Source organism: Eschrichtius robustus, chromosome X (genome assembly GCF_028021215.1).
Source record: "Eschrichtius robustus isolate mEscRob2 chromosome X, mEscRob2.pri, whole genome shotgun sequence".
Taxonomy (NCBI): domain Eukaryota; kingdom Metazoa; phylum Chordata; class Mammalia; order Artiodactyla; family Eschrichtiidae; genus Eschrichtius; species Eschrichtius robustus.
In genome coordinates this window covers 30,082,423-30,102,290 of record NC_090845.1, presented here as the reverse complement: position 1 = coordinate 30,102,290, position 19,868 = coordinate 30,082,423, and the positions used below count along the sequence as shown (strand labels likewise).

Genomic DNA, 19,868 nt, shown 5'->3' with positions numbered 1-19,868 from the left:
GGAGTAGGAAACAGATCCAGAAACATTCCTTATGCTTGTCAAAAACCCGTTCACTGTTATTAGAGGCGTGGACAAAATTTTCTGATCCAGTACAAACACGTCTGAGGGGGAAAACTTAGTCTGAAATGTTACTTCGAAAAATCAAAACCAAGCATTATTTATTTGCAAAGGAGGCTCTGAAAATCTGGCTGCCTCAACATTTGTTGTTCTCCTTGTTGGGTCCAAAATCTTTAAGAATTGATTAAAAGGCAATGGGTAACATACAATACTGCGGTGCTTTTGGATCAAATCAAGAGCTAATAAGGACAGCAGGTAATCATCACTTGTAATTTAAGGCTGATTTACTACTCCCAAAAAATTCTACCAATATCTCACATTAAATAATAAAAACTGCTTCTGAAAATACAGGTATAAATCAATATTTAGAAGATAATTTTTAGCAGCATGCATAATGGAGCTGGAAAAAAAGAAATTAAAATGTAAGAACCGGGTGCTCTAAGATCTCATTTTATCCTCACAACAACACTAGGTGGTAGGTGCTAGTATTATTATTCTTTTAGTTTTACAAATGAATAAACTGAAGATCAAGTGACTTGCTCGAAGTCAAATAACTGATAAATGGACAAATTATTTTGTCTTCTAAATCTTAACTTCTCTGGAGTTGTATCAAATCAATCACCTGCCATTCTGTGATCAAGCACAAATTGCTCTTCAATTTGGAAAACTATGTAATAAGTTGTTGAGTCTGATTTTCCGTCTAGTGTACTGGTTTCTCAAGGCAATATATATCTGATTTTTAAAAGTTATTTAGACGCATGCTAGAAAATAGGCAGCAGGTGAGAGTTACTCCTAACATTTCTTTTTTCAGAATACTTAGGAGTGGTTTTATTACTACTGTCATCACCTCTGTTAAAAACAATTGTGTACTTGTATAAGGCAGAATAGACATAACAAAGAGATTTTTGAGTATAAAGACCACAATATTTGAATACGGTTTTGATCTTTCCATTTTTCCCAGTTCCAAGAGAAGATCATAAGCAAATGAATTTAAGAGCAGTGGTCAGCTAAACCTTTTCACCATATGGGTATTTCAACATGTTTCCTCCAACACTCATGAATACAAATAAGGTCTTAATTGTTTGGCAAATCATGCTGAGCTTTATAAATGATTAAATAGTGATTTTTTAAAAAAATAATAACTCAATAGCAAACATTATTTCAAGTGTCTTATACTCATGACACATGGACAGATAAATGGACAGATAGATGACCTTCCCCTTCACACACATACCTATGGACACTCATCTCTATCACAGTTAACAGGATTCAAACATTGTGTCTCACTGAGTATTTTTCTCCACGTATACATACACACAAGAACATTGTAGTTAATGGAATATTACTCAGCCATAAAAAGAAACGAAATTGAGTTATTTGTAGTGAGGTGGACGGACCTAGAGTCTGTCATACAGAGTGAAGTAAGTCAGAAAGAGAAAAACAAATACTGTATGCTAACACATGTATATGGAATCCAAAAAATGGTTCTGAAGAACCTAGGGGCAGGACAGGAATAAAGATGCAGACATAGAGAATGGACTTGAGGACATGGGGAGGGGGAAGGGTAAGCTGGGACGAAGTGAGACAGTGGCATGGACTTATATATACTACCAAATGTAAAAGAGCTAGTGGGAAGCAGCCGCATAGCACAGGGAGATCAGCTCGGTGCTTTGTGACCACCTAGAGGGGTGGGATAGTAAGGTGGGAGGGAGATGCAAGAGGGAGGAGATATGGGGAAATATGTATATGTATAGCTGATTCACTTTGTTATAGAGCAGAAACTAACACACCATTGTAAAGCAATTATACTCCAATAAAGATGCTAAAAAAAAAAAAGAACATTTTAGTTTTAGTTCTGTTTAAGCTTATTTTTAATATTGAGAAAGGTGTTATGGTGATTGTGTTTCATTTTTATTTTTGCCTACAATTTTTAAAGTTCAGCATCCAAAATTTTGAAAACTCATAAAAGTATTTTTTTTAAACGAAAACACTCATAATCTTTATCTCCATATATTGCCATTAATAGGTTTGAACTTTGCTTTCAAACTTTCAGTGATTTTTTCAGAATTTTTTTTCTATTAAAAAAGTAGAATAGTATTACATATACTATTTTATCTTCTATTATTTACTATTTTCCTCATATTTCATTTAATCATTAATTATACATTTTTAGTTTAAAAGGCAATATAATAAAATCTCAAAATGAATAATTAATTATTCTCCAATTATTGGGCATTTGAATCGTTTCTAAATTTTGGTCATTGTAGTGACCATTCTTGTTCATGAATCTGTACAGTTAAATTCATTTCATGCCACCCTCCCTTGCACCCAAGTGGCTTCAGCCATTCTTGTTTTCTTTCAGCTTCTTTTTACTCACACATTTACAAACCCTTTCTTGACTAGGAAATTCACACATTCTATTTTCTCTATCAGGATAAACAGTTAACTCTATTATTATTTGCACATCTTCCATTTCAGTAACCTCTTCACAAAAGCCTTTCCAGGCCATCTAATAAAGTTATCTAACAGTTCCCCAATTATTGGGCATTTCCTCCACTGTTTTTTTTAACAGTGTTCTGTGTTGTTCTTTCATAGCACTTAGCACTGTGTGTGTGTGTGTGTGTGTGTGTATACTTGTTTGTTTATGCCCAGATTGAAATGCCATGAGGTCAGAAACTGTCTCGTGTAAGATGCAGCACACTCAATAAAAACTTACTGAACAAATTAATTGATTATCCTAGTCTTATAGACGAATGGTTACCTTATTTCTCACTTCTGTATATTTAGATATGTAGAACTAAAGAGATAATGTTGGTTGTCAATTAAAATCTCAATGTCAGGATTTAAGCACGTGAGAGCTCTCTCAACTTCATCCACACTTACCCAAAGGCTGTTATGTAGTGGCAACATAACTATTTAACTAAATGTTGATTTTCGTATTAAAAAATACAATTGACTTTTCAAAGCAATTTTTTTAACATAACCATCCATGTTGAGGAGTGGGGCATTTCTTTTTTAATATTGCCTAATAGGTAAATAGAGAATGCATTGCTATATTCAGAGATTTCTAAATCATCATGCAGAAGTTTTGTTTTTGGCTTTCAGTATCGAGTGGCAGAGCTTCAACCAAATAACCTTCATATGCTTAACTAAGAATAGTAGAAGATAGATTTGTTCATGTTTATGGCCTCTTCTGATTTCTTCTATTTTTGTGAATTCTCTTTTTGAGAGAAATAATAGTGACTTATTACCACATTTTCACATTGTTTCTGTCTCTTAGGGTGATCTTCAAAATGAAATATGGTTTTAAATCCTTACAAAATGAAATTATTCTTCCTATATCGTTGGTTTTTATGGCATGTGTGAGGTTTGTTGACCTGTCATCGTCACAGTATAACCTATTACTATAAGAACACATTGAAACAAATCATCCCACACAAATGTTGGCCTAGGTAGACATCACTCAATTGCAGCAACATTTCAGATGAGCCTCATTCAACCTTCTGTTTTTATAGAGAAAAAGATAATGTGCACATTTTCATTTCTGAAGATTGGCCAATATTATTTATTGAAAAATGCTCGTTTAAAAACTTGTCCATTTGTACAACACCTGGTCTGTCCATATAATATCAATAATATAAATGTAAGAGTAAAGCGTCCCCTACGCAACAGTGTGTACCTTGCCAGCAAGTGCATCTGAAAGAAATTAGAGCCTTGTTTGTATTTTTTCATCATGTTAGTACAGGACTTTTCAATAAAAATAAATTGCTCTTGAGCATATTTGTTTGGATAACAAAAAAAAGATCCATCTGATTGATAGTGGACAGAATTTTCATTAAGTTTAACAGCAAAAATACCACAATTGCATCATTCACCTTCTTGTTTCAAAGGAAACAGAAAATTAGATGCAATGAGCTCTACACAAATGTTCACGATGCATATTTTAACCATTAAATACATTATCAAGAATCATGTCAGCATGACATTCTAATATAACAGCTTTACAAGAACATGTAATCCGATCTAGGAATGCTGTGGTCCTCTCTAAATCAGCTTCAAACACTTTTTGGGTTGATATTTTTCTCATTATTTTGATCCATGTTTTTTTACCTAATGATCACATTTAATTAAATATACAAACACTATCAAATGGGAAGACAAAATAGTTTTTTTAAATAGGAAAACCTGTATAAAATAAGCTTTTTCTCCCAAGAGCTATAATAATGAAAAACTTGGTTTATTATGTTCACAATAATTTAAACATGTGTGCGATTTGCCCAATTTTGTGTATTTTCTACTTTTCATGTGTCTGCATATCTCTGTAATATCTAAGTACTTGAGTCAGAAAAGAGGCAGTACTGAGTACGGGGAATCTCAATGAAACATGGTGATAATCTAGAGCCTGGTCCTGGTTCTGATACCGGTAGGATGAGTTAGACAAGCCATTTAAGCTCCCAGTTCCTCATCTTCTTTTTTTAAACTATTTGATTGAGGTATGATTGATATTTATAAAGCTATACATGTTTAATGTATACATTTGATGATATTAGAAGTAAATACGCATCTGTGAAACCATCGCCACAGTCTATGCCATAAACATATCCATCACCTCCAATTCCTCATCTTTAATGTGGGGATAGTAACACATTTTTTGCTTACCTCATGCATTTGTGCGGGTCTCAAATGAAATAATCATCTGATAGCACTTTATAAAGTATGTAAGGGTAATATATTATCCCTATGAGATAATAGTAATAATTCTCTTAGCATACTGTTAATAATATCTTCACCTGTTTGACACAATTTTCTATATGATAAGTGACATTCCTGGTTTGAGCAAAGGATCATACTGGGAGCAATGACTAGGTAGGTACTTAAGTTGTTGCTGAATCTGGAATGTATTGTGAATGTCTCAGATTGATCCTCTCCCCCATCTTTCTTCTTTTTTTTTTTTTTTTTTAACAACTTTCTTTCCACGTTGAGAATATGATAATGCTTTAAATGTAAAATACAAAGATAGCTTTGTTTGTCTTTACTGATTAAACATCTAAAGTGCTTATTTTAAAGGAACAAATCGAGTTTTAGGTTTTATTGATTTATACCCTCCTACAATCCACAAAGGATTTGAGACAGTGTATAACAAAACTTCAAACTATAAAATGAAATACTAATAGAAAAAATGGAACAGGCGAGATACACACGAAAGTTTTATATTAAGGTCAGGGATAAGAAAAAGGAACATCGGTATGGGAAAAGGGTGGCATAGAGTGGGAGTTTGAGGAAATGCCTCCAAATCATGGCAGTCCTTATTAGCTGTTTATTTTGAATGTCAAAACAAGATAAGAGCCATTTCCAGCTATTTTCCTAAAATATGTTTGCTGTTATAATTCTAAGTTGTCCTCACTTGAGTATTTGTCTTAGTTTTTATAAAAGGCAGCATGTTCATAGGGCATCAAGTAAACTGGACCTATGGAACGTTTAAAAAATGCTTTTCCTTTGGATTTTCATGGTAGATGTTGATTTATTCTAAACTAATATGTAGAAAAATACCATTAAAGAGAGCTGTGAAATGATGATATTGATATTAGAGGAACTTAATGACATTATTTGAGATGTGATGAATTATCATTTACAATTTGAGGTGTATCTTGTCCACTATACATGGCTGTATTCCTAAGTAAGTTTAATAGTATCTACTTGAGCAAATAATATAGTGAATTATATTTACAAGTGCTGCAATCTTAGTAGATAAAATGAGATAACCTTATTTTGAAATACTGCATTTGAATAATTAAAATACAGCAATGGGAAAGGCTATGTTGTGTGCTCTCACTCTTAAGTAAAAATTCCAGATAAAATATGTTGTTTGAGTTTATATTAATTTTCCAAATGAATATAACCTATCTTTCTGATTGAAAAAGTATACTTTTTCATTGTAAAAATACATTCAAAATGATGAAAGAAAACCAAGAGTAAAAATCATTAATAATCTCATTTCCCAGAGATCACATTTAACATTTTTCTTGATATTCATCTAGTCTAACTCTAACATGCCTCTCTTTTCAGAAATTGCCCTCCTACGTAGATTCTTCAGTTTCCCTGAATCTTATTTCCTCTTGTTCTATTCTTGTGTAAAGAAAACATATTTTTGCCATGTCAAATACACAGAGTGGTTCATACGCCAGATCGTTGTCTCTGTTCATTATTAACCAAAGGTCCTCAAACTTGTTCAGGTGGTAGGCAATTGGACATTTTGCTGCACCTTGTAGAATACAATGAAGTATTTACAGGGTTACTTCATTTTAGCAACTGGGGACAATTTTATTAGCTGGAGAAAGAAATTATTTTAAATTGCTTAGAAATGTGGAATTCAATTTTCATACTGCATAAGAGATTAAGCCACAAACACAGGCACGCATATCCACCGTGAGAACAAGTTGTCATCCAAACCCAAATGAGCCGCCTCACGTTGTCTTTGCTAATGAGTATTTGTTTGCGCCTTGTTCAGTCATCCAGAAATGCTCTTTAGCAGGAATAGATGGAAACCAGTTGCACTGACTTCTTCCCATTTTTGAAAATTAGGATGACATTTGCTCATCTCCAGTGATAACATAGTTCCTCAAAGACCACTGACAGCAGGGTAGGACCATACTGTGCAAGTTCTCTCATTTCCCCAGAATATAATTGGTCTGGGGCCAGAGATTTTAGCTCATTTAGAGCAGCAAGGTGCTCTTTTAAAACTCCCTCACCTATTTTGGACTTCATTTCTCTCATGCAGTTATGCCTTTTCCAGTCTGATGAACATTGTCCCTGACAGAGCAGACAAGCAGAGGAGCTGAGCAGTTCTGCTTTCTGTGTCATCTCTATCCCTCACCTTCCCCTTCTGCCCCAATCAGTGACCCTATCTCTTTCTGGTTCTTCTTTCTCCAAATGAAAGTGAAAAGGCCCTGGATGTTGTTTTTAACATCATCACAAGTCTTGCTCAATTCCGGGCTCAACTGTTCCTCACTGTTTCTATATTGTTCTTTATAGTATTTGCCCTCAGTTATGCATCTCTTATTTCATCCCGTGTTGATACACTTTTAGAATCTGAGCTCGTTTAGGATCCCCTGTGTGGTGGCATGCATCTTGTTAAACACCACACTGCTTTTTAAGACCTCTTTGGGATTATTCGCGATTATGTTGTCAAAATTTTATTTTTGAAAGTCTCACAGGCTTCTTGAGCCATTTTCTCTTTCAAAATTTAAGATCATGGGCTCACTATGCTTTTTTTTCCCCCTTCTTAATCTAATAAATACACCACACATATATACATACACACTTTCCTGGAAGATGGATGCCACTTTACTTGTCTTAACGATTGTTCAAATCGATCGTCATATATGGGGATAAAAAAAATAGTATAACATCCCTGATGGTTCACTAAGTCTGTCCCCATATAACCTGATCAGTCTTCTGAACTCTCTTCAATTCTGTCTGCGAATGACAGAGGTTTGGCAATCAGCCTTTCTTAGTTCTTTTCTTGTATAAGGAACATCTATTGATATATGTGCTTTGTGAAGTGAGAGAGAAGTTAAATTTGTTAGAAACCTTCATTCTTAACATGGCTAAGGTAGTGTTTAAATGAGGAGAGATAAGTACTTGAAAGTGATATTATTCTTACTTCTTAATAGAAGTAAAATTTATAAAACATAAAACAGATTTATTTGGGAGGGGAGAAAAAGCTTATTCTTATATAAAATTTGAACCTATTAAATTTAGTTCTTCATTTCAGTCTCTCAAGACACTTTCACTTAATATTCAGATCCTGCCATTTCATTTATTTTCTATGCTTTCTTGCTCTGTATGACTGTAGCAGATAAATAAGGAAGTGTAGAAGGATGTCCCAAGAACTGGGAAACAAAGATATTGTGTTCAATTTAAGTTTGTCAAGTGATTCTACTCATAAAACCAACACCTCAATTGAAAAAAAATAAATAAATAAACATTTCCGTTGCTTCATGCTACATTCCAGTCAATTCCTACTCCCTATAGGCACCTGTTGTTATAATTTCTATCACCATAGATTCGTTTTGTCAGTTCTTGAATCCATATAGATGGAATTGTGCAGTATGTGCTATTTTGACCAACATACTACTTTTGAGAGTCATCCATGTTGTGAGTATATCAATAGTTCACTCCTTTTTATTGCTGGTTAATAGTCACATTGTATAAATATACCACAATTTCTTTGTGTATTCTTCCGTTGATGGACATTCAGGCTGCTTTCAGTTTGGGGATATATGAATAAAGACACTATGAATGTTTGTGTGCAAGTCTGTTTGTGAGCACATGTTTTCATTTCTTTGGGGTAAATACCTAGGAATAGAATGGCTGAGTCAAATGTTTAAATTTATAAGATAGTGCAAAACACTTTTCTAAAGTGGTTGTGCCGTTTTATACTCCCACCAGCGATGGTGGAGCTGTCCATTAGCTCTACATCCTACCAATATTTGATCTTAACAGTCCTTTTAAATTTTGCCATTTTGTGGGATTTGAAGTGGTATCTTGTTGTGCTTTTAATTTGCGTCGCTCTGATGACTGACAATATTGAACATCTTTTCATGTGTTCACTGGCCATTCATGAACAGAGATCATTTGCCTTCTTATTGGGTGAAAGTAATATTTTGAGGTCATTGATATAACTTGGAAATTGGAAATGACAGAGACATTTCCCTACCTTTAAAAAAATTTTCTCTGAAGACTCCATTGCAAAGCAGTGTTGCTGCTTGGGCAGCGGTGCATTGCCTTTGTAGAAGCCCTGCTCCATGGACATCCCTGTCACTAATATGAAGTGCCAAACATTTTAATTTTCTTGGACTAGTTGCTGAAGATTGCCTCTTCAGAGCCATCAGCAGTAACTTGTTGCTTAGAAGCCTACTAGGTGTTTTAAAATACAGAAATATAATTTAATCATTATTTTTACCACATGTAATATGCTTATTCATTTAGTCATGTAGCCAACAAACTTTTACTGATTAACGTGGTGGAAAACTCAAACATAAAGAAAACAGTGTCTTGGGCTTCCCTGGTGGCACAGTGGTCAAGAATCCGCCTGCCAATGCGGGGGACACGGGTTCGAGCCCTAGGCCAGGAAGATCCCACCTGCCGCGGAGCAACTAAAGCCCATGCACCACACCTACTTAGCCTGCACTCTAGAGCCCACGCGCCACAACTACTGAAGCCCGCATGCCTAGAGCCCGTGCTCCACAACAAGAGAAGCCACCACAATGAGAAGCCTGTGCACCGCAACGAAGAGTAGCCCCCGCTCACCTCAACTAGAGAAAGACCGAGAGCAGCAACAAAGACTCAAGGCAGCTTAAATAAATAAACAAACAAATAAGGAAGGAAGGGAGGAGGGGAGGAAACAGTGTCCTTGCACTAAAGAAACTCATAAACTTGCAACCAAAATAAGGATGTTTAATTTTATATAGACTATGAAAGACATCCTACAGTTGATAGGCAGTAGAATTTTGCGGGATAGATGACTTGTAGTTGAAATTTCATTCGTAAGTGTGATAGTATTTGGGGTGTGTTTTCATTTATCCATTTAACAAACGTCTTTTGAGCACTACTATGTAGCTGGCACTTTGCTAGGCACTAGAGTGAGAAAAACAGTGATGATTCTGTCTCCCGGAGCTCATAGTCTAATGGACTGAAATGAAAGGATTGCATAAGTCGAAACAAGGGCATTTGTGATGGAGGAAAGAGAATGGCAAAGGTCTAGGGAATGGCCGAGGAATCACTGTGAGTTGTCCATGGATGAAGAACTGTAGAGTCAATCTGAGAAGCCTAGAAAGGTTTCTCCCAGGATACTATGAGGTTCTGAATGTTACCTAAGCTATTTGGGCTTCATTAAGCAGGTAATGAGGATTCAGTATGTATGTTTGAGCAGAGAATCAACCACCAGCACTGCCCATCAGGAGGATTAATCTGGAAAGGATACGTATGATGTTTTGGTGTGAGAAGCGGTGAAGGAAAACAGTTGGGGGGAAGTATTACTAACATAGGTGAAATGTGGTGAACAACCAGCGAGGGAGGGGGAAGTAACAGTGATGGAATCAACTGGGCAGGAGGTGTAACAGTTAGGATCAGTAAGACTTGAATTGGGGAAAAGAAAGAAAGGGATAAAACAAAGATGAACTGGCAACCTGGTAACTGGGAGAATACAGATGTCATTCAAATAAAGAGTAAAATCAGCAAGAGAAAGCAGTTTCAAAATGATGTTATTGTTGGCTTCAAAATGTTTTCTTTGAGTTTAAGAAACATTTAAGAGTTTAGTGTTTTCTTTGACTTTCTTTGGGTTTAAGTCAAATGGAAATGTGCCGAAATGCTAAGGAGTGGTTAAGAAGGAAGCTTCACTAGACATAAAAAATTTAGAAAAAGTTAACATTTGATAATTGAATCTTTTCCGTTACACAAATTAGATTTCTAAGGAAGTCAACAGCACCTCTTTTTGCAACTATCTCTGGTATTTTAGGGATTCACATGAGTAATTCCAGAAGTTTTAACAGAAGACTTGCTTAAGTCCCCTGGCTGTTTTATTCTTAGGTTCTTCTCGTTTGTATATAGTTCAGCAAGGTACAAATTGTTGACACTGTACAAATATGTTAATAACAGAGAGAATCCATTCTTGTGCCTGATTTGTCTGATTTCCAGAGGATGTGCTCAGTCAACAACAGCTACACAATTGTTTTTTTATCATCTTCTCATCTAATTCCATGAAGGAGAGAAGCATTGCCATACAACAGATAATGAGTTGGAAAATAAGAAAGCTAACCTCAGAAATTAAGGCTTTAACAAAAAAGGGTAGCTTGTGTTTAATGCCTGTGTAACTTGGCAAGAGGGACATATAAGGCTTAGCGATGCCCAACATGTGCTTAGAGGTGGATTGTTAGTGGATGTCTTGGGGGTTCTGTAATCTAAGCTAATGTTTAAAATCAATTAATTGATGTTAGACACAGGGATCTGTTTTTATCCCTCTTTATTTCTGGGCCTTTCCATTCTCAGGGGCCTGAGAAACTAAACCTTACTTTGATAACTTGTTATTTGTGGTAAGAGATGAGACTTTAGTGAAACACAATTATTTTTTAATGTCTCTCTTCCATACTAGGGTGTTGAATATATTTCAAAATTTTACTTTTAACCTTTCTCAGATGGGAAACCATTCAAGAGTACTGTCATATCTTGCCTAGTTTTATGCTCAATTTATCAGTGAATATTTATTGAACCATTATTAAGGTAAGTGGTACCCAGCACTGTGTCCAGTGCCTCAGGCTTTGATAATCATAATTACCACAGTCTCTGTGTTTCTTCTCCTGATCATCTCCCCAAACCTAGGTACATATATGTATACACACACAATCATATACACAATCACACAAGTAATTGGTCTCTTTTACAGATCATCTCCATAATCTCATTATAATACAGTGTTGTATGTAGTTATTTGCTTCCTGTTCTCTCTGCCATGAAACTGAGTATTGACAGGAAAATACGAACCTATTTATCACTGTAAAGGTATCAGATACAAAATAGTAACCTAACTATTTGTTGGAGTGAATCATACTGAGGAGAATACTTACCTGCATTGAACAGTTTACCTACACTGAACAACCATTTAGAGATTATGCCACAGTTAAAGCACATAGAATTCCTTTGAGTACAGAAAAGGAGTTTGTTAAGGGACAAGTTTAATTCCTGATCTCTTATTCATTCTCTCATGAGTATATTTTAATTCATCTTTGTCCAGTGATTTGTAGCAGTGGGTGGGTCAAATGTAGGGTAAGTAGGTACAAACAGCTTTATGAGAGCGATACTCTCTTTTTTTTGAAATGGAGAATTGTACTGCCTCTCAACTTTCTATATTATGCACATCATGAGATTGATCTCTTTGCCAGCAGATGAACAGAAAATGTTTCAGTGTAGAGATAGAGCAAGGGCCAGTCATGACATTACTCATCTCACTTTCTTATGTAGCAATTTTCATGCAAATATGCAGGGAGTCCCCAAATATGTTTGGATTATGAATGCTACCTTTGAGGTTACCCATAAAGTTTTCAATGAAAATGAAAAATCCAACCATATTCAGAGCCAAACCCACATCACAAATTTTAGACTTAGCTCTGCCAGTAATGATCGCAGTTATATTTTCAGTCCGAATTTTTCCTCTGGGGTTCAGCCCAGTATCTCCAACTGCCCAGTTGATGTATTTTCCTTCATTCACATCTCCACTGAATGGCTAAATCCTATCTATCTACCTCCCAAATATCAATTGGTTTCGTCAACTTTTCTCTGCTTGTACCACTGACTCCCCAATCCACGCTACTATTTCTCCTCACCTTAACTACAGTGATAACTACGAGGTCTCTCTATTTCTACTCTAGACCTTCTCCAATCCATCCTTCTACTGCGGCCAGTGATGAACACAACACTTAGCATAGTGCCTGGCCAATAGGAGATGCTCAGTAAGTAGTTGTTCAGTCAATGAATGACTCAATGGGTGAAAATATTTGATAAACATGGCAAGTACCAACAGGAACTACAACTTTTCAGAGCCAGTGAGATTAGATAATGAGATTAAGTGGTGAGATATCTCACGTTTTTAAAACTATCCTAGTAATTACGTAGAAAGAATTTTATGCCTCCAGTCATGTGTTCTGTTACCAGGACCACGTAATGAAAGCATGGCCAGAGACAAGAGCCTCCTTTTGATCAGAGAAACGTCAATTTGTTTTCTTAACAGATCTAAGTAAATGGAGAGAAAAACAGCTCTTAAATATTTCCAGGTAGTTCTCCTGAAGTTCTAATGAATGATTTAGAAGCCAAAAAGGATTGAATAAATCTGTGAACCTAGAGAGGCCTAACATTGATTTGAACAAAGTAAAACCTATTAACTTTGCAAAGTTGTGTGCTTTATAACAACAGTTTCCTTTAAAGCAGGGGCCACTGCTCTCAGAGGGCAGTGGAAGGCATGTATGCTCCACCTAAAGGCATTCAAATTATTAAAGTCCTAATGCCAAAACATGTCTGAGGACAGATTTAACGTGCAGCCTTCAGTTTCAGATCCCCAAAGGCAGAGATTTAACATATATACTGTTTTATTCCTTTGGAATCTGCTTGAAATTGAGAAATGCATGTTTTGGGGTTTCCCCCCCCCCCCAAGGCGTTATTTCTTGGGGAAGGAAGAAAACAAAAGCCTGAGGTAATCTCATAAAGCCTGTAGTACTTAAAGTACTTTATGATGAATTCATTTGGTATCCACGTTAATAGAAGTGATAATAATGAATGTATATATCACTGATGTGGATGAGATAAACACGTCTAAAGGAAATTTCATTGTAATTTGATATTAGGTAAATGTCCCATTAAAATAAATCGCTACTGTACATAATTTTCCTTTAGTTCGTTGGCAGGATGTTTGCTTTGGAAAAGGAACAATCTAATTCTAGTTTGAGGAGGAGTTCTCATTATTCTTTTATAGCAACCATTAGCAGGAGCAGATAGTGAATTGTACCAACGAACACATCTACTACACAGGAAAAAAGAGTACTAGATGAAATCTAACCAGACCCCCTGCTGCCTCCATTTCCTGTAACAAACTAACAAAAACATACATGTTGTTTTAGCATTATTATTAGTGGGACACAATAAATGTTTACTGAAATGCAAAACAAATGAGACCAGGAGAAATAACAGACTAAAAAGGTACATTTTATTTTTGATTGATCATTTGTGAAGGCTGCTCCCTTTGATTTGATTTAGTTGGCAAATCACAAATCAAAGATCTGTAGGTCCTTAGATAAAAGTTGAATCTGAGGTACAGTTCAAATTTGGAGACATTTTATGGTCGAAAGAAGAAAACTCCTTCATATTACTTAATCCTTAGCTATAAAGTCTAATATAGACATGAACGCTGCCAATGAATGACACTAAATAGAAATATTTTATAAATACCTAGACAAAGGTGAGGCACTTAGCTCTCTCTCGGCTCTTCAAGGGCCCAGCAGAAGACGAACATTTAAGCTGAGCAATGAGTTTGATCTGCAAAACTTGGGACACTCGAGGAAGCAGAAAGCCATTCTGTTTTCCTGGGAGCTGGAGTTAAAGTTGGAATTGGGGAGCAGCAAAGGCGGAGGAGAGAACAGGCTGTAGAGGCCCTTCACACTTTGCCTGGTAGGCTAGTATTTGGACTTAATCTTGTAGTAAATATGTAGGCATCATTCTTGATCTCCTCACTCTGGGCTCTGGACCTTGATTCTTGCCTCCTACACCTTTCATTCTTTACTAAAAAATTACCACTTTTCACTTTTTCTAATCCTTCCTATTTTTGTGTTTACTATTTTTTTTCACTCTCCCTCTCTTTCTCCCTCTTTTAAACTGCTGGATTTCCCCAGTGTTAGCCATCTTTCAGTCCTTGTCACTATCCTCATGAGGTGCTCTCACAGGGTCATCAAGTCTTTCACGAGGATAGAATCACCCAGCCCATGAATGGGCTAGGTTGAGTGTGTCCTGTTGCTAAGTCTGCTGTTTTCCCTAAGTATGTGTCCATTTCCTTACAAAAAAGCATCATCTAACAAAAGTTGAAAGATATTTTCTGAGCACGTTAAAACCTCTAAAGATGGTCATGACTGTATAGTCTAAGAACTAACATGAGAGACAAACGTGTCCAATTTATCTTTGAGAAAAGGACCAGAAACAATTTTTCAGACTCTTACTTGAATCCTAGGGACTGACAAAGAGGAACAGTGGCAAAGATAGTGCATCATATTTTTTTATGAAATTGCACCATAAATTTCTACCTGGCAGTTTCACAAATCTCTAGAGGGTTCATATTATTACATGTTTTCACTTGACCAATGAGTAAACTGAGGCAATGATTAATCTGTCTCAAAATAAAACATTAACAGACTTACCAGTAAATCACAGGATTGGATTTTTGACATATCTGCTTGTTCAGTGAAGGTTTGTTTTTCTCTCTCCTGTTTCCCTCAGTCTTTATCTTTTCTCCCAATCACTTTTTGTCTCGTCTCTTTTCCTATTCCACCTAGTTTGTGATATTTTGCCAATTCTTTATCTCCTACATAGCTTATCCAATTTGTCATTGTACAATTTCCCATAACTGCTTCTTAGCTTTTTCTTTTTCTTCATTTGTCACATTTTATTTTCCAGGTATTGTGTTTTGATACAGTTTTGGAAAGTTTTACAAATATACTTATTAAACTTACGCAATGTTTTCATATAAAATGTACTAGTTTCTTTGTCTCATATTTTTCCCTCTATAAAAATCTATTGATAGCTGTTCCTTCCTTGCCTATAATTCTTCTTCTCTTCCCTCAGTTTGACCAGACTTGGAGGACTTAGATATGTGTGTCACTTTCTATAATTTAGGAACATTTCTCAATTTAAAAAGCATACAAGAAGTTAATAATAATGCAGTAACTCTAAAACATGCCCCTTCTGCTCCACGTATTTCTTGCCTACCTTTCTTTAATAGTGTATCTATTTTATGCACCTTTGTCCCCTTTCACGCAGAGATTCTGATTCAGTTGGTTTACAGTGGAATTCTGGACTTTTATATTTATATTTTGAAAAAGCTCCCTAGGGGAGTCTGATAAGCAGTCATTATTAAGAATGATGCTTTAATATTGGAATCAAAACACAATAAGCTTTCTAACTATGATGAATAATCCAATCAATTTAATTATGATTTTTTTCTAGCCAAAGCTAAGACTAGATGTTAATTGCCAGAGAAATAGATAAGGATGCCTATGACAACAGAACATTAATATGATATCAAAGCTTGGGAAGTTCACTGGTAGTGAATAATTTAGTACTTAAAATATCTAGAAGCTATAGAATGAAAATTAGTTTTTCACTAAGTGAATAAAGTTGATTGAGGTTTTACATTTAATTTTGTAAGTCAAATTTTATCTTTGGGCTCAGAGACTAACTGTAAAACAACATGTACAAGTTTTTACTTCCTGTTTTGATCCATTATTTTGTCGTCTTAAGCTTTATTACTGAAAATTCTCCTCATGTCAATCACACACTATAAATACTTCTCCCGATTACAAAATCTCACACAAATGCAGTACACTATTTAACGAGCTCTTCTTTCACAAAGTTAAAAAAAAAAAATCTGAAGGCCCTGATTTGGGACTCTGTATAAATGAGATTTGGATCTAACAATTTTAAATTATTGCTTCATTCTTAGCTACTCAGTTCTATCGCTTATCTGGGAAATAGAAATAATAAAACCCTTGTTGATTCTACAATTGGATTGTAAAAGTCACTGTAGCCATCAGCCATGAAGTAGAAGGGCCAAGATCAAAAATACAAAGCAAGGGGGCTGAGAGAAAATTCTGAAGCAGCTTTAGTTTATAGCATTATAACCTAGCCTCAAGAATTCTTTGATTCCTTAACAAAGATCCAGAAGGCATTTACTCTATCATGTTATTACTCAAAGTGTTGTTCCCAGACCAACAATATCAGTATCCCCTTGAAGCTTGTTAGAAGTAGAGAATTTGGGGCCCTCGACAGACCGACTGAATCAGAATCAGCAGTTTAACAAGATCTCTAGGAGATGTGCACATTAAAGTTTGAGACGCAGTGCTATAGTACACATCTGATAGGTGCTCCATGCATTTTTAAAAAGTATTTCTAACAGTCGTGGGTATTGGACACCACTGGAGATACAAATTAGAGTCATAATCTTTCTCCTCTAACAGCTTCCCTGACTTTGGTGTTTTCGGCAAAGGTTTCCCCATTTCAGGAGTCGTTCATGATTGCATGATCCAGCTAGTTCTCCAACCCTGTTGATTCTGCCTTAACAGTTCATGTTACCTCTTGCCTTTCTGTTCTGGTGCATTGTCTAAACTCTAGGTTTAGCCCCAATACCTACCTCGCAGACTCCTGTCCTAGCTGTTTTACCTGTGTCCCTGCCTTAACATTAGCCTAAACGTTGCCTCAGAATTACCTAGGAACACAGCTCTAGCTCTGACACGCCTGTACTTATGTCATTTTCTGTTGCTCTCCAACGAATTGCAAAGTCTTTAATGAAAAGCAAGGTCCTCTCTGCCCAAGCCCAATATTAATCCAGGGCTACACCTCTCCCTAAACTTCCACTCTCATACGGTGACATAGAGCCCAAATGTATACTCGGGATCAGATCACAAAAATTGCACACCATAGGCCTTGTCTTCTGCCATCCCCTTCCCCCCCACCGCCCCGACCCTGCATGTCCCTAAGGCCTACCTATTCTTTCAATTCCAAATTATCCCCCAAATTATCTCCTTTTCATCCTTCCACTAAGATCCTCCCCCTTCTGATCTATCATTTATTGAGCACCTTGCTTTCTCTATTCTACTGTATATAGTGTAACAAATTATCCTTCACAAATATGTCTAATCTTGTCAGCTAGATTATACACTGCCTAAAACCTAGAAAACTGTACTTATTTCTTTGAATCTCTAGGAGGTTCAGTGATCAGTATTAATACTAATAATACCTTGGCAATGATGAGAACTCCTTCCTTCCTCCCCTCCTCTCCTCCTCCGCTTCCTTTATTCATAGATTCATGCATTCACTCAGTGGATACTTATTGAAACCCCTCATGAACCAGATGTTATAGTAAGCATTAGGAACAAGACTGTATATAGGACACAATCTCTGACCTCAAGGAATTTATGGTATTATAATTAAATATAATAATTTATGGTATAATATAGACACAGTTTGTTATGAATGGGGCTACCTGTTACTAAGCAATGACTGTCACATGCAACAGTGCTCTGAACAGGTGTTAAAGAGTGTGATGCAAGTGAAGTCAACTAGCTGCAAGGAAGTATCACGTGTTTACTAGAGCACATCTCACGCACAAGAGAGTATGGTCAGGAAAGCTTACGAATAGCTCAGTGACTGTGCAGTTTTATGTTCATTGTGAGGTACTGTGCTCCTGGAATAATGGCCTGTTGTCATTTTTGTGGATTTAGTGAGTCTTTTAACTGTTGAAGACATACTACCAAAAATTCTAGTATTCAAAATAATAATACATGAAAGTAGTAAACAAACAAACAAACAAACAAAAACCCAAGAAATTTATGTGTAATGAGAATCTAAAGGAGATTTGACCCAGTCTTAGAAAACAGGCATTCATTTATTGATTTGGCAAGCATGTAATGGAGTTTGTATGTACTTGCTCTTGGGACAGAGGGATGTAAGAATATTATGTAATTAGAATCACATGTACTGGAAAGTGGTCTGCATAATGACTATCCCATCCATACATAAGGGTCTGTGAGTCCTTTAGATTGAAATATGGTAAATATCTCAAGTTCTTATATTACTTCATTTTCTAAACTTCAGATTTAGTAATGGGTTGTAATTGCCTTACAAATTCTAGATTACCTTTTTTTTAAAAAAAAAGGTAGAGTGCCGTTTTTATTTAACGGCAAAAGGCATTTTTAATACATATTTGGTTGCAACAGTCTTTTTTAAAAGATCTATTTTTCTGACAGTCTACTCTTAAAATTTCATTTAGGATAAAAAGCAGAGATATTTAAGCTTGACACCGTCAATGACTCATAAAAATGTTCTGGTGGCTATAGATTACTTTTAAATTTCTCTGTACCTTAGGGATTTCTTGATAGGCTGCCCCTGAAAGCAATTAATTCTCAGCCTTATGTGGTTTTATAATGCAAAATTCATTGATGGAAACAGAATTTGAAATAAATTTCCTTCTCGTATAGTAATGAATTTTTGTTTAAATATCTCGAGGCTTTTTACAAAATACTCTGGCTACACTATGTTTCTTCTTTTTCACCTCTCATATTGACAGTCTCGAAGAAATCTAAATACTTTCTTCATGTTTAAATTTTACAACACTTCATAGACTATTAAACATGGAATATCCTTGTGGGGACAAGAAATGGAATTTGCTCTTGAGAAGGTTTCCAACTAATTGATTTGTAGGACATTGTAACATCCTCTAGCTGACAAGCTTTACAAATATAAAAACGAGCTGAACTGAGAGGGTGCTTTTTTACTGACACATAAAAGGTGTCTTTCTGTCTTGTATCCTTTGGATGTGGGCATGTCAGTTTCATAGAGAAACTTTCACATGGAGCTTTTTTCTTTCTTTCTCTCCCAATAGAACTGCATGTGGTAGCACATTGTTTACTCTTTTCTCAAATAAAAGGACATGGAGCTTCATTTTTGTTTTGCCTTTTTGGTATCTCACAGGAACTCCAGGATGGCATCGGGCAGCGGCAAACTGTTGTCAGGATATTGAATGCAAATGGGGAAGAAATAATTCAGCAGTCCTCAAAAACAGATGCCAGTATTCTACAAGAAAAATTGGGAAGCCTGAATCTGCGGTGGCAGGAGGTCTGCAAACAGCTGGCCGAAAGAAAAAAGAGGTAGGGCGACAGATAAAATAGGAATTCTAAAGTTTTAGCGGAGCTGTTTAAGCTGCCCTTAAAAGAAAAAAAAAAAAGATTTTGTGAAAGATTATAACCAGGGTGAAAGGCACTAACGTTAAGGAGCCCATCAGCAGTTAATAGCAATAGTGAACTTGTTCTTTCTTTTTCTAGAATAATAAAATACGTAGCTGTTGCTAGTTAAATAGGCAGTGCTTTTTGACTGTTTTAAATTTTGAAGTTTGCTTTAAAAATCACACATGATTGTTTAAATATGAATGTCTTCAGTCTATTCTAGCTTAAACAAGCTGCGTCTCAATTATTTTTTAAAGAAGATGAGAAAGGGAAGTTATA

At 35.8% G+C, this 19,868-nt stretch overlaps 1 protein-coding gene across 1 annotated transcript in view; it reads left to right on the top strand.

The window, feature by feature from the left end:
* The window catches only part of DMD (dystrophin), a 1,739,631-nt gene that overhangs the window by 850,405 nt on the left and 869,358 nt on the right, over window positions 1–19,868 (top strand). The window contains exon 42 of the mRNA XM_068533304.1: window positions 19,339–19,514. Coding sequence (XP_068389405.1) covers window positions 19,339–19,514 — 176 coding nt within the window. The remainder of the gene's footprint in view (window positions 1–19,338; window positions 19,515–19,868) is intronic.